General features: G+C 45.1%; 1 protein-coding gene across 1 annotated transcript in view; it reads left to right on the top strand.

The window, feature by feature from the left end:
* The window catches only part of mast1a (microtubule associated serine/threonine kinase 1a), a 44,812-nt gene that overhangs the window by 15,068 nt on the left and 14,071 nt on the right, over positions 1–15,673 (top strand). The window contains exons 4-13 of the mRNA XM_078282678.1: positions 699–771; positions 3,357–3,517; positions 5,212–5,287; positions 7,435–7,644; positions 7,894–8,004; positions 11,530–11,662; positions 13,067–13,134; positions 13,324–13,400; positions 13,740–13,948; positions 15,141–15,279. Of these exons, the coding sequence (XP_078138804.1) occupies positions 699–771; positions 3,357–3,517; positions 5,212–5,287; positions 7,435–7,644; positions 7,894–8,004; positions 11,530–11,662; positions 13,067–13,134; positions 13,324–13,400; positions 13,740–13,948; positions 15,141–15,279 (1,257 nt within the window). The remainder of the gene's footprint in view (positions 1–698; positions 772–3,356; positions 3,518–5,211; positions 5,288–7,434; positions 7,645–7,893; positions 8,005–11,529; positions 11,663–13,066; positions 13,135–13,323; positions 13,401–13,739; positions 13,949–15,140; positions 15,280–15,673) is intronic.

The raw sequence follows: 15,673 nt of genomic DNA, 5'->3' as shown, positions 1-15,673 counted from the left end.
ACATGTGGAAAAAAACACTGAAATTGTTACATCTGAAGTAAAAATTGTCACATGACGTCAGAATACAACATGAGGAAAACCGTTCACATGTGAAAACCAACATGTGTCCAGAAAGCACATGAATTCACATTTAGGTTTTTACATGTGACTTTTTTGTGAGAGAAGACACACACAGCATTATAAGAACAGAAGCATTTAAAAGTATAATTGTGTAAGTGTGAGTGAAATTCCTCCTATGCTTGTATGTAAAAGTGAAAGCGGAGTTATTTACACCAGCGATCAGTGTAAAGTCGTCCCCCTGCCTTTGTCCTGCGCTGCTCCCACCCGGCAGCGGCAGCGCCCGCGCGACAGCGGCGTGACAGCGGGCTGAGATGGATGGATGGCGAGATGCCAGGATTTTGCCCAAACCTGTATCCCTCATCACTCACTCCGAGGAAGTGTCAGACACTGGGGTGGCTGGAAAAAGGCCTGGGGGAAGGGGAGGAATGAAAGGAGCGAAAGTGTAATTGGCTAGAGTAAAGGTGGTGGGATTGCTTCAGCGTAACTACTAGTTGTGTTGTCTGGAAAGACTAAAATAGAGTCTGAAATTGGAGTTCTGGCTGTGGAAAGTGATGGAGAGAAATAACTTTCATCTGTTGTGATTCTAACATTTGTTCTCCTTTTTTTCCTCCACTTTTGTTTTCGATTTCTTTCTCCAGGGCTGATGGCCGGAGATGGTCCCTGGCCTCCCTGCCCTCCTCGGGATATGGCACCAATACTCCCAGTTCAACGGTAAACACTCATGTCCGCACCACAATGCATCTTCCCTGCATCTCTCTTGCGTTAAGTACTGCAGCAGCCACTGTAGCCTGGTCTTTAGAGCTGACTGGGTTTGTTTTTGTAACACAAAACTCGCATTAGCTAAATTAAAAAGTGGAACTTATATATTGTTTTCATAGATAAACTTCCCTCATGTTTTCCTCACCATGACCTGACAAGTGAAAACTCATAATGATGAAATGCTTTGCTATCTTCCAGTTCCTTTATTTTTCTTGAGGGACGGGAGAAAAGTGATAAAGTTAAAGTTTGAAATCTGTTTTTTCTTTAATCTTTTCTCTTTAATCTAGCTGCATAAGTCATGAAAATAAAACACCAACAACTTATTTTTGGTGCATTTTAGATTTTTCACCCATTGCTAAGTAGATAGAAATTTAAATTAAATTTTGTATCCTGTGCATGAATATGTATCTCATTTGAAGAATTCATTTTCATACATTAGCATGCATAAAATCGGTATGCGCCATGCTGCTTGTAAATTCATGTTCTGTGAAGTTGGATGTTCTACTTTTGTTTCGTTCTGCTTTGAGATGATTACATGCCACGCTAGCAGCAAAATGCCATGCGCACACATGCGTACGCACGCACAGACATACCCTTTTGTTCCTCTGACTTTGTACTCGACACTGTCTCAACAGAATACTTGAAAGCACCTTAGCGCAAGTGAACATCTATCCCATGGAAAACAGGACTAAAAATAACTAATCGGTTGCTAAGATATTTTCAACCTGATTTATCTGCCGCTGATGAGTTGGCCTTTCTGAAAAAAAAAGGGAGGATGGGCAGTGGAGAAGATATGTAACCAATCTGTAATGCTGCCTCGCAGTCACAAACTGTTACAGGATCTATTCCTCTATCCATCACTGTCTCCCCGGAGAGAGAGAGATGGATGATAAAAGAAAGAGGGAGGAACACAGACAAATACAAAGAGTGTGGGAGGAAGTAAAGCGGTGTTGTGAAGCAGATGGAGAAACGGCAGAATTGTTCACTTGTGTCTGACAGAGAGACGTTTTTAGAGAGAGACTATCCAGAGAAATGAACACTTTGCCATGGCCCATTTGGTAAATAGTTCATTTGAGGAATGGACCTGGATTTGTAGGGAAGCTCAGGTGGAGGAGAAATTTTGACTCTTAATGCACTCCGTCGTGCCGCGCTGAACACTATCCCTTCTCTTCTCTTCCTTCGTTCCCTCTGCCTTTTTTCCCCGCTTCTCACAGTTCGTCTCTTTCGCCAACCATTTCCCATGCACCCCCCCGCGCCGCCACCTCCTCCCGGCAGGCACATATAGAGGCACACACTCAATCGATCTCATACGCTGGCGGATGAGGTCGACGCTCTCTTCTCCGTCTCCATCACTGCCCCTTTCCTCCTCTCCTCCCTTTTTTCCTCCTCTTCCCTCCCCTCCGCGCAGACGTCAGGTTCCAGCGCTCCCCCGGTTCTTACACGGGCCATTACTCGCTTGATTAGTTACAGCAGGACCCTCGCATACTGAACAGAACAGATGAAAAGAGATGTGTGTGTGTGTGTGTGTATGTGTGTGTTTGTGTGTGTGGAGGGGTTACCTAAATGTGAGGCAAATATTTATGCAAAAAAGCAGATATGAGCAGAAACCAGAAAGGGGTGAAAATGGAGGGAAGAGAGGAAGTGGGAAGGAGAAAACCGTACAGGGAAACAAAACTGCTCATAGTGATTGCATGAAAGGAGATTTTGAATATGAAGGGATTTTCCTCATCAGTGAAAACCAACAATGACACATCCCATCTCCCTCTGTCTCCGGGGAAGACGTTCTTAATTGATTCTGTTGACTGGACTTCATCATTTCAGCACGTTCTGCAGCCTGCGAGTGGCTCTGAGCTGAACGGAGTTTCTAATGGATTTCCATAGCAGAAATCATTGTGTGGCCAAAGCCAACCCTGCTGTCCCATTGGGAGCTGTGTTCATTAATCCTCCCATTGATCTCGGCTGGTTTTTCCCCGCTGCGCTGCAGAAAAGTCTGTTGTTTAAGAGCGGTGCCGTTAACCCCTCGAGGCAGCGGACACTTAAGCCCGGAGTCAACTTTTACTCGGTGTGACTTTCTCATTCCCTGCAGTCTTTTTCCTCTGATTGTTTTTCAATCTGCATTATTCTGGTTTGCACTCCTACGCTCCTTCCTTTTGGATATTTGCCTTGTTTCTCTCCCTCTCATCTCTCCCTTTTCCTTGCTTATCCTTTTAACTTACTTTCTCTTTGTTTCTCTTCCTTCCGCCCACTCACTCTGTAGTACACCTTGTGCTCTCTCTCTAATCACTTCTCTTCTCTTCTCTTCTCTTCTCTTCTCTTCTCTTCTCTTCTCTTCTCTGTATGATTGTTACCACATCAGTTGCATATTCTTACTCTGTTGTTTTTGTTGTCCTATCTTTTTCTATCACTGCCTATTATAAAAATGGACTATTGATGTTGCAGGTACAACCAAGGCTTGTTAAAAAAAAAACCCAAATGGAGAGCAGTTCAGTTTCACTTTCTAACCTCGTCTCTCCCCTCTGTCTCTGGCCTCTCACCAGTCGTCCAGCTCGTCTCAGGAGCGTCTGCACCAGCTGCCCTTCCAGCCAACCATGGACGAGTTGCACTTCCTCTCCAAGCACTTCGGCAGCACCGAGAGCATCACCGACGACGACGGGGGCCGCCGCTCGCCTCACGTCCGTCCGCGCTCCCGGAGCCTCAGGTCAGGGCGCACGGGGGTCAGAGGGGGAGAGATGAGGGACTGTGGGGGGAGGGACAGTGACAGCTACCTGAGAGCAGCAGCCATATTAAAGGACTATTGTTATGACTGTATCTGTATATTAGCAGGAAGCAGCACTTAACCTCTGACCTAGCAGAGTTTCACTTACTCACTAACAGTTAAAGGGATACGGTGACATTTTGCTTGTAAAATGCAGTCATGACTCATCATTTAAACCAGTGATTTAGGCGGGTTTATTTGTGGCTAGTGGTACTGAATGATTATCATATGCTAACATTGCTAAAAGGGTTATTGTATACAGTAAGTACTGCCATAAGTACTTTATAATTGAACTGCCAACGTGGAGATTTTCCCCCCGGTGTCTGGTAAAGAAAAGTAAACTAACTAACTAAAATTCAAAATTCAATTCAAAATGTCAAGTCAATATGAAAGGATATTAAGCAATCCCTGACAAGCCCTTTAAGGTAATGAAAGGGGATTCCTGGTCGGTGGGCAGGGGCAACGTCATTCCATGATGAGGAGAAGTAAAATACAGCCCTCAATCACTTATTTGGAGCGTTGATTCACTTCTACGATTCTCAGTTCTCTATGGCTGCATTTAAATTGTCAGCTCTTTTTTTTTTTTTAAACGTGTTTTTGTCATGGATTTCTAAACAGGGCCAATCAGTTGCTGTGGGGTTTCTACCTCAAAATATCAGATTGAGCCCACAGAGTTCAAAAGATATTTCTTGCTTATGTAAATCTTCCCAATGCTGCATACCATTTCCTTCAAGTGTCTGATCTTCTGCTGGTGTGCTACATGTTGCTAACGCTTCTGGAGTTACCCTCGGTGTTATTATCGCTGCCCTCCACCCTCCGGTGCTTTGGGCGTCTCCAGAGTGCGACTGTTTCTCCATTAGCCGGGGCCTCCGGGGGGCTCGCCTCCCCACACAGCCCCTTCAGCAGCACCTATTACAGCCTCCCTTCTGGATGCAGCATGTCCTCACTAACCACACACTACACTCATCAGCATTCAGCTTTCATATTAAGCTCCTCAGCGTTTGCTGGCCTAGATAATACCCTATGTCACTGCTCTTATATAGTGGCGCTTCACCATACAGGATGGCCCGTGACCTGCCTCCTTAACGCTATTCACATCGCATTGTACTACCAAGCTAAATTGTAATGCGTTCGCCCCGAAAACATTGTTTAATAATATCCTCTCCTTTTCTGAATGTCAAACCAAGCCAGCCTAGTGTGGGTTCTCTCTGCTCTGTTATGTAAAATAGGTGTATTTATATTATTTGGGCCTTTTCGTGGCTGCAAATAGCTTTTGCTTCTGCTTTGTGTGTGTGTGTGTGTCTGTGTGTGTGTGCGCACGTGTGACTCTGCTCGTGTGTGTGCTTGTTTCTGATGTCTGCACCCATACTTGTGATTGAGGAGCGGAGACGCCACTGGATCCATTAGGGAGACGGAGCGCACTGAATTTCTGATTGGACGATTAGCATAATGCACAGACAGGATGGACAGATGCGGGGAAGCTGCAAATTATTCCTGCATTCAAGTGAAAAATCCAGAATTGAATCTCTCTTTTTCTCTCTCTCTTTCCTTCCTTCCCTGTCTGTTTTGCTTTTCTTTCATTTTCTCTGCCAGTCTTACATATTACGCTCATCCTCTCTGTGTTTGTCTCTCTGCAGCCCGGGGCGCTCTCCATCCTGCTATGACAATGAAATAGTGATGATGAACCATGTCTACAAAGAGCGCTTCCCCAAGGTCAGCCTCGCACAAACAAACGCACAGGTGTATACTGTGCGTCTGTACACACACACACACACACACACACACACACACACACACCCAAACACGCAATGACCTTTTTAGGCACACCTTGCTAGTACCAGGTCGGACCCCCTCTCGCCGCCAGAAGAGTGTAAATTATTCAAGGCCTGGATTCAGCGACATCCTGGAAATGTTCCACCGGGTTCTTGGGATCGTCTGCTGACTCAATAGCTTTACACAGTTCCTGCTGATTTTTTTGGCAGCACTTCCATACTGCGAACATCCCTAAGGTGCCCTATTGGGTTGAGATCTGGGGACTGTGCAGGCCATTGGAGTAAACTAAAGTCACCGTCATGTTCCTGGAGCCATGTTGAGATGTTGGCACATTTTCCCTATGGAAGTATCCATTTGAAAAAAGGTTGACTATGGATGGCTATGAGACGGTGCAGCTGGTCAGCAACAAGGTTTAGGTTCGTTGTGGCATTCAAATGATGCTCCATAAGTGGCCTAATGTGTGCAAAGAAAACCTTCCACACATCACTACACCACCGCCGCCACTCTGTGCTGTTGACATCAGGCAGGATGGATCCATGGACTCACGCAGTTTCCGTAAAATTCAGACTCTGCGATCAGCACGTCGAAATGGAAACCGTGATTTGTCGGGCCAGGCAACATTTTTCCACTCGTCAGTAGTTCAGTTTTGGTGATCAAGTGCCCACTGTGGCCTCATCTTCCTCTTCTTATCTGACATGAGTGAAACTCAGCATGGTCTGCTGCTGCTGTAGCCCATCAACTCAAAGGTTTGATGAGTTGTGTGTTCCGCACACCACTGTTGTACTGATATGTCATTTTTATACTTCTGGCCCACCTGTTAGCTTGAATGAGTCTTGCCATTCTCCTCTAACCTCTCTTATTAACAAGCCATTTTCGCTCACAGGGCTGCCATCAACTGGATTATTTTTTTGCACCATTCTGTTGTGTGTGAAAATGCCTGGAGGTGTGTTGTTTATGAAATGCTGGAACCGGACTGTCTGGTGTCAACGATCATACCATGTTCAAACTCACTTAGATCACATATCTTGCCCATTGTAAAGTTCCTCCCAACAGAAACTCAAGCTCTCTACCCTGTCTGCATATTTATGCACTGAGTCACAGCTATTCAACTCAGTGTATAGAGGAGCGAGCTGCTTGCGTACATGGGTAGGTGATAAATAAAGTAATAAAGAGACCACTGGGTGTGTGTCATCCCAGATGCAGGTGTGTACAGACTGTGTGTGTGCGTGTACACACACACCTGCATTTGTACACCACCATGTATTCTTTCTCTGACAGCGATGCATTGTGAAGCAGTGCTAACCACAGCAATATGAATGAAGGCCCAACATAGCTAGATCCACACCGTCATCATGATGAGAATAATTCGCAGCAGCATACCCAAAATAGCTCCACAAACAAAGCCCGAAGCGGTGTAGTTTGTAGTCGCGGACAGCGTGCCGTACCGGCGCTGGACTCTGCGGATGTGATGTCCGATAACAGCGACTTACAGCGCTGGAGGCAGCTGTGATAAAGCTGCCAGGCGCCTGCGGAAAGAGTGCCAACTTAATGGATACTAATTTCTGATAATGTCACATTGTAAATTTCACACTGTAGAGGTGGTACAAAAGAAAGCATGGCAGTGATCACAAATCAGATGGATATCCAACTCCTGACCACACAGGGGGGATTGGAGCTTTGTCAGATCAGCAGCCTTTGGTCTGTGCTGTGTTCTTGCCTAAAGACGATTTGACTGCTGTTCTGTGATCAATGTAATGTTTCAATGACCTCTGCAGGTCTTGTCCTTTATCCAACACATAACATGTCCAAATTATTGAACTCAATTTGATGAAAAATGTTGTGGGTAATGCCATTATCACCTGAAAATAAATGATTATCTTAGTCAAATCAGTTAGAAATAAAACTACTATGAATAAGACATGGGAAATTCAGACTTCAAATGCCAAAATCTAAAATGTTTCCCTTATTTTCAAGACCAATTTCTTGAAATCTGTTAGGTGATAGATAGGTGATGTCATTACCCTCTCAAGACCGTTCGGACAGCATGACAGGATTAGGCTGTTCACCGCTGTCTCGTCCTCGACCAGGCCACAGCTCAGATGGAGGAGAGACTGGCGGAGTTCATCCAGAGCTACTCCCCGGAGAGCGTCCTGCCGCTGGCCGACGGGGTCCTCAGCTTCATCCACCACCAGATAGCCGAGCTGTCCCGGGACTGCCTGACCAAGTCGCGCGAGGGCCTCATTACTACCGTCTACTTCTGCGAACTGCAGGAGAACCTGGAGAAGCTGATGCATGACGTGAGTTGTGACACACTCGTGCGGGTTCACACATATTGAGGTGTACAGGAATGCAAGCAGGGTTTGTTTTTTTTTGCCTCAGTTCAAATATCACACCTCCCCGACTGGCTCGGTATGACAGGCAGTGATTGCCTGTGAAAAGGTTCAACAGAAGTTCAATGTTTTGGCTGACAGGCTCTTCTCTGTCTTCTCTCCCCCCACCCTCTGTCTCTCTCTCTCTCTGTCTCTCTCTCTCTCTCTCTCCCTCAGGCCTATGAGCGCTCGGAGAGCTCGGAGAGTTCGGAGCTCACCTTCGTCACCGAGCTGGTCAAAAAGCTCTTCATCATCATATCTCGTCCAGCCAGGCTCCTGGAGTGTTTGGTGAGTCCCATCCCACTATCTGATGCTGCAGCTGGGATTCTGTAAAACAGTGAGACAAAATGCAGAATCCAGGCTCCAAATTCAATCAGGGACACTCAACGCACGCTGATAAGGATACACCAAATGAGCATTTATTGAATCAAGTGACAAAGAGTTTTTCCAGGGCCTTTTTCAGTCTGACTGAGTATGGTCTTCTCCATCTGCCGGGAGGGACTCCTGTCCTCCCACACGGAGGCGGAGGGTTGGCTCCTGACAAGAAAGGATGGACAGAAAGTGGGACAGGCTTTGTACTGTGCATTCAGTGTGAAGTGATGAGATGCAGGTCTGCTAAATCGAGTGTCACTGCTAGAAGTTGCGCTATCACTCTGAAAAGGGATAACAGATCTGTGGCTTTCTTTGTCTTTTTTCTTTCACTTGTTGTTCTCCTTGTACTTGTTCATTCTTTTAAGGGCCGATACACTGCGACTGTGTTAGTGATCATTTAGTGATCAGTCAGCATCTTTACATTGTTTCTGCACTTGTGATGCAGTATTAAAGCCAAGGTCCAACATGGGGACGAATTCACATGCCTACTAATGTGCAGTTTTTTCAGGTATAACTACTTTCCCCGTTCCGGATTCTTAATACATGAAAACATGTGAGATGTGGTATAGATAGTACTGTATATGCAGCAGAGGTCATGGTTTACTTCAAGCTGTGTCATCCAATACATCAGCCAGACACACTACACATCTCTGCTGCAGCAAACTATATGCTGATCGCCTCGGGATATTTTTCCAACTAAACACGAAACCGTAAAATATTCCCTCCGCCCCCGCTCCTTGCCGGTCTTCCCAGCAGCATATCGAATCAGCTGGGAGCCGTGTCCTTGCCGTGTTGATGCGTACATAACTCACCCCAACTCACTTAGTGATAACAAGCCTCTCTGTGTACGGCCGTACCTGGATTCCGACTCACTGATTGATGGCCTCCCGTGTCCGTCATTGGCATGGTCCCGCCCCCCAACCCCCCCCCGGGCTCATCTTTCCGTTGCCAAGGCGACCGACGGAAGAGGTCGATAGGGTCAGGCAGGATGCGGAGGGGACTTTAGATCCTCATGGCAGTTAGGTTAGAGAGGAGGAGAGAGGGAGAACACACACACACACACACACACACACACACACAAACACAGACAGACACCATGTTGCCCATGCCTATAGAGTTCATTTAGCATTCAAGTCAGTTGCAAGGTCTGATTTGGTGAAAATGTCACAGACACAGTCGGGAGGCCGTTAGCCGCAAGAATATTATCCTGGAGCAGAGCCGGCTATCAGAGACAAGGTTTATTCCTCCTCTCCTCTCCTCTCTCTCTCTCTCTCTCTCTCTCTCTCTTCCCTGGTCTAGGCGAGCAGATATGAGAGAACAGGGGAGGAAGGAAATGATCCTGGCTGCCCCAGGCTCTGCTTTCTAATCAAAATGTTATTCCACCAACAGGAATGAAACAGAATCCCACAGGACGGCACAAAAGGCTGTTTCATCGGAAGAAGGATGTTTTTAGGAAAGCAATTTAAAGTTAGGAGTGTATTAGCAGTGATTGTGTTTGTTTGACAAGCCCATAGCTGCATTGGATTATGTATTTTCAGCAGGGGAAAGTCAATTCTAGTTTTATGATTATTAGTCGTGAACACCTTTGGAATTAATTTGATACATTTATGTGGTGGTACAGCATATACCATGAAATCTGTCAACGGCCATGGACTTGTTCAACATCCCTTTGTCCCTGCAACAACTAAGTGTTCATTAGTTGTCAATGAGCATGGGTCATTTTCTGTAAACCCAGTCAGTATTACTTTGTTCAAATTGTCGGAAATCATTCCTTCTCTTATAACCTTTCCTTGGACTCTCCTGGAAGTATATGGGCATCAGGGAAATGTTGCAAGGGAAGAGAAAAACATTGCTTGCTCTTTGTAATCCAACACATCTGATCTTCCAGTGTTAATAAGTGTTGATTATGCAGTGACAGCTATTTGGAGGTCTCATTGGAGAGTTGATGGTGTGGACTTCTATAAACACCGGCATCATGTTGATTTTTACACTCTCAGAATTTAATTAGCACTGTTGCTGGGAAACACACTCCAAGAACATACAGCTGTGAGAAAAAGTTTGTGAACCATTGGGAATTACCTGGAGTCACAATAATAGATAAACACAACCTGAATAAACAAATGACACACAAGCATGTTTTTATTGAAGATATTGTTGAAGCATTCAGAGTCTTGGATAGAAAAAGAATGTGAACCTTTAGATTTAGGAACTGGTAGAAACTCTTTAACAGAAATAACCTCAACCAAACATTTCCTGTAGCTGCTGAACAGACCGGCGCACCTGTTAAGAGTTATTCTGGACCATTGCTCTTTGCAGAATAGTTTCAGTTCATTGATATTTTTGGGATGTCTTGCATGAACAGCTCACTTCAGGTCATGCTGCAGCATTTCGATGGGCATAAGGTCAGGACTCTGATTTGGCCATTCCAAAATGCTAATTTCCATCAGTTTAAGCCCTTGTGTTGTAGATTTACTTTTTTCCTGATACAATTTGTAATTCGTTGATCCCTCAATGACTGCAAGCTGCCCCAATCCATGATGCTCCCTTCACCATGCTTCATGGCTGGGATGAGGATCTGGTGTTGGGATGCAGTGTTTTTTGGAGAGTAGTTTCTTCTGTGGTATCCTCCCTTGAACACCACTGTCCCACCACATGTTTTTCTTATTGTGGACTCGTGAAAACAGACGTTGACATCAGATCCTTAGATCCTTAGCTGTTAATCTAGACTTCTTTGTCACCACCTTGAGATTCGTATGCCGCTCTTTGCAGTGATCTTTGCAGGACGTCCAGTTCTAGGGAGAGTAGCAACAGCGTTGAATTTCTTCTATTTGTTCCATTAATCTCCCTGACTGTCGACTGATGGAGTCTTTACAGATGCTTTTGTAACCCTTTCCGGCCTTATGCACTTCAACAGATGAAGTCCTCTTAAGTCTCTTTTGATCGGCGCATGTTTCAACTCAACAGATGTCTGCTGTGAAAAGCAGATTAGGAACCAAACTTTGTGGAAAGTGCACCTCTAACCCATATCTGCATGCCATCACATTAATTGGAATATCTGACTCTAATTACCCCCTTTCATAGAAGTAATTATCCTTGAGGTTCACATACTTTTTCCAGCCCAGACTGTGAATGTCTAAACAATGTCTTCAATAAAGACATTGACAGGCTGTGTTTATCTATTGTAATGACTTAGATGAAGATCAGACCACATTTTAGGAGCAATCAATGCAGAAATCCAAGTAATTCCAAACTTTTTCTCAGAACTGTGTTTGATCCCCTCCTTCCACCAGCTCAAACCAGTCAGTATGTTTCATATTGTAAAGCTACAAGTTGGAAGTATATACTGTTCAACCCAGTCAGTGGAGTTCATAGAGCTTTAAGGTGCAGCTGTATTGAACACAGCTTGAGCATCTCAACCTGTTTCCTCCCCCCCGATGCTAGGAGTTCAACCCAGAGGAGTTCTACCATCTCCTGGAGGCAGCGGAGGACCACGCCAAGGAGGGACAACTCATGAAGACGGACATCCCTCGCTACATTATCAGCCAGCTGGGGCTGACCAGGGACCCACTGGAAGGTGAGAGAGATGGAGAGGAAGGAAAGAAGTGTGGGTGGACAGAAGAGAAGAAAGAAATTGGCAGAATTATGATATGCTTCAGGGTTTATTGTATGTATGTAACTTTAATTGGAAATATGTAGACACTAGACAGTGAGAAAGTGCATTAGTTACTATTTCAAGTGCTGTGTGAAAACTGCACTGTGAAAAGCTCTCAGACAGACATTGTTGGCTGCCTGTAGACATGACAACAACAGCAAAAATAGCCCGATTGGTATTTGCAGACTGAGAAATCAGCAGTTTTATTGTATTGCATTTAAACAAACAAAAAAACTCACGTGGTATCTGCTGATCGGCTGTATTGGATGTTCAGGCTGAGGACATTTATTGAGATGCAGATTGTCGACTGGCTGGCTCATTTACTGGCTGGCTGTGCAGTGGCATCGCTGTCTTTCATTAATCATCGTGGCTCAAACTCGGCCCCCGAACTCACGGCTCTAATTCACATCTGCTCAACCCGTCCCGGTCTAATCCATCAAGAGCTGTTCATTAGCTGATGGGGTAAATGGCCCGGAATGACTGTTCACAATAAGCTGCTGCGGTTTTGTCTCCGAATTCAGGAGAAATATGGGTCTGCTGGGTCTTTCACAGTTAATCTCTGCTAACAATGTGGCACTTTACACCCTGATGTGGCACTTTGTATTGCGCGCACACTGTCATGCATAGACACACACACATGCATAAACACACACATGCATGCATACATACACATCCACACATATTCATGCACACTTTCACACTATCTCATTTGTTCTGTTGGCTCCCCAGAGAGACCAGTTCAGTTGACAAGATCAGTTGTTTTCACATTAGCCTACTTTACATAACGCTCAGACAAAAGCCGGAATGTTAACAACAACCATTTCTTAGTTTTCTTAGTCTCCTTGGCTCATTGACATTTAGGTTTCATGAAGTTCACGCTCAGAGAATGGCTTCGTAACCCTTCCCGAAGTTAGTAATCGTTAAATGACTTCACCGCTCCGACAAAACAGAGCTATAATCAGTGCGTTTGAGCAGCTGTCGCGTACAAGAGAGCAGGGGCGCTGAAAACAGGCTGCCAAGACTTCTCAAGGAGAGAGGGAGTACAAAGTGAGGGGGAGGGAGGGCTGAAGGAGACGAGAAAAATTAATAGGGAGAAGCTATTTTAATTCTCCTGTTTTTCTTTTGCTGGGATGTGACGCTTTTGGCCCCCTTCGGCTATTTTGAAATTTTGAATAGCTGTTTTGTAAAAGACGTTTGAGCAAGTGCAAATTCAATTTTATCTCCTCGGAGCGGCGTTGCAAGGCGCAGCGCTTCGGTGTGAGAAATGTGCCTTGTGTTTTCATTCTGACACCGGGTTCGCTTGTTAACGATCGTGTTCCCCAACAGACATCGTGAGCCTCGACAGCTACGACAGCGAGGGTCCGCACACCCCGGAGACCGATGACTCAGCAGAGGTGAGGCACAAACAAACGCACGCTCATGCATACAGACAGAAGTATGCATGTACACACCAGCACCCAAACGCATACGCAACCACCAACATCAACCAATAATCCAGGACACTTGAGAATATCACTTAACTTAAACCACTTCTATGTTGATCTCAATTTTATAATTTCCCCATATGTTGCTTATTTAACCAGGGAAAAGGGAGAGCCATCAAGCCTCCAAGTGAAGGAGACTTCCAGACCATCAAGCTGATTAGCAATGGAGCATACGGGTAAGCAGGGGATTGAAATCTAAGTAAGCGCTCAGATATATATAAACCCCTTTAAATCTTAGTGTCCACTCAGCCATATTGTATTAAATCCATGTCTAAATGTAGATAGAATAGCCTTTCTTGCAAGCCCTTTTTGCTGCAAACTCTTACATACTATAGTGTTTCATCCCTCTTATCCCCTCTTTTTGCTCTCCTTTTTTTTGATCTTCCCATACCGCAAAATGATCCGACCACTGACTCCTCTTCCTCACCCTGCTGTCTTTCCTCCGTACCTCTTTTTGGCCCCGCCACTCCTCTCAATTTCTCCTGTTTTGCCTCTCCTTCCTCTCCTCCCCCCAGTGCCGTCTACCTGGTGCGCCACCGGGAGACACGTCAGCGTTTCGCCATGAAGAAGATCAACAAGCAGAACCTGATCCTGAGGAACCAGATCCAGCAGGCCTTCGTGGAGCGGGACATCCTCACCTTCGCCGAGAACCCCTTCGTCGTCTCCATGTTCTGCTCCTTCGAGACGCGGCGCCACCTCTGCATGGTCATGGAATACGTTGAGGGTAAGGGAGTCTGGGTTTTTTTTTTTTTGTTTTTTTTTTGGTCATTTCCTGTGCCATTTGTCCTTTCTGGATCCCCCATGACAGGTTTGGATTGTGTCTGGGACGTGCCAGATGTCTGAGGAAAGGCTAGATCATGTTTCTGTCTTGTTTATAAAATAACAACAACACTTTTGACCCTTTTCTCCCTGACTCCTACTTCCTGACCTAGCACTTCTCTACCATCCACAATCATTCTCAGGACACAGGAGTATTTAGTTACATCGGTTGTCTGGGTGCTGCGGCTCTCACCCTTGCACTCCTTGCTATTGGTTGCTTGCAATCTCGGAGTTTATAAGCTTATTCCAGTTTTGCACTCATTGCAAGTTATTCTGAGTGTCAGCTTAATGCCGAAAATGTAAATGTAAGTGATGTTGTTATCCTTTTTGTCCTTGTTAGGCCCTCCATAAGACATGTGACCGTATCAGATAAATGAAAGCAATACGGTGGAATGGAAAGAGAGCGATTGCTTACACTTAGCTGTCTTCGATCTTCAGAAGGGCAGATGAGATTGAACAACTCTTATTTCACTATCGCAACAATACTCGGCCCAGAAAGTCAAACGACTTGCATCAAAGTACCTCCTCTGGCCATAGTGGTAGATGCCGAAAAACAAGGTCAGTTGTTTCACACTGCTGCTCAAGCCCAATTCATCTTCCTCCCTAGCTGTGCTGAATTTCCTGGAGGGCAGCTCGGTCACGGCCCTGATAGCTGCAGCGTTTCTTATGCTGGCTGTTAGTGCGCAGACACACTCAGGCATGAAGGGTAGTTGTGTGTGTGAGTGACTCATCCATGATGACACTGCCAAACATGGATTAGTGGCAGCCAAGGTGGATGACAAGTCAAAAAGATGAATAAACACATATGCACTGAGATTTGTTCAACCCATGCACAGGCACAGGGTACTTGATGCTGGTGGGAATGATATTATTATGCATCATATATTATCATAATATTATTCTGCCTCAGCAGAGGATCAAATCCTATCTTGTCATCCTCCGGACTTGGTGTGCTGCAATCCATCCTCGCTGTCTGTATCGTTTCCATCAAATCATGTCTCCAACAAGGACACTGTCCACTCTTGTCAAAATAATAGAAATAGCAAATTCCACTCATATTTTAGGCATAACCAGTAGCTGTTCCTGTGTTTTCTCAGGAGGTGATTGTGCCACTCTGCTGAAGAACATTGGGGCTCTACCTGTGGAGCTGGCGAGGATGTACTTTGCTGAGACTGTTCTAGCCTTGGAGTACCTGCACAACTATGGCATCGTCCATAGAGACCTCAAACCTGACAAGTGAGTGTTTTCCCCTCTGGTGGCGAGGAAGACGTAGTGACTATTACTGAAAATAAGAAGTTGGGTTAAATTGATCTGTACAATACTTTCTGTAATATAAAGGGATTCCTCTGTATTACATCATTTTAAGCTTTGAAGCACAGTGACATACATGGGGACTCTAATGGTGAAACATAACAATGTCTGTATGATTAGGCTGCCATAAGGGCCACATATTCCATGATATACGGATCTTATAATAATAAACTTTATTTGTATAGCACCTTTCATACAAGAAATGCAGCTCAAAGTGCTTTACAACAGAGAAATTACATGCACCAAGTGCTTCACATAAAACTTGATAATGATAGTGAGAATAAGATAAAGAGGAGAATAGAATACATAAAATGCATCT

This window comes from Centroberyx gerrardi, chromosome 3 (assembly GCF_048128805.1).
Source record: "Centroberyx gerrardi isolate f3 chromosome 3, fCenGer3.hap1.cur.20231027, whole genome shotgun sequence".
In the NCBI taxonomy this organism is placed as follows: domain Eukaryota; kingdom Metazoa; phylum Chordata; class Actinopteri; order Beryciformes; family Berycidae; genus Centroberyx; species Centroberyx gerrardi.
This window is presented reverse-complemented; position numbering and strand designations above follow the sequence as displayed.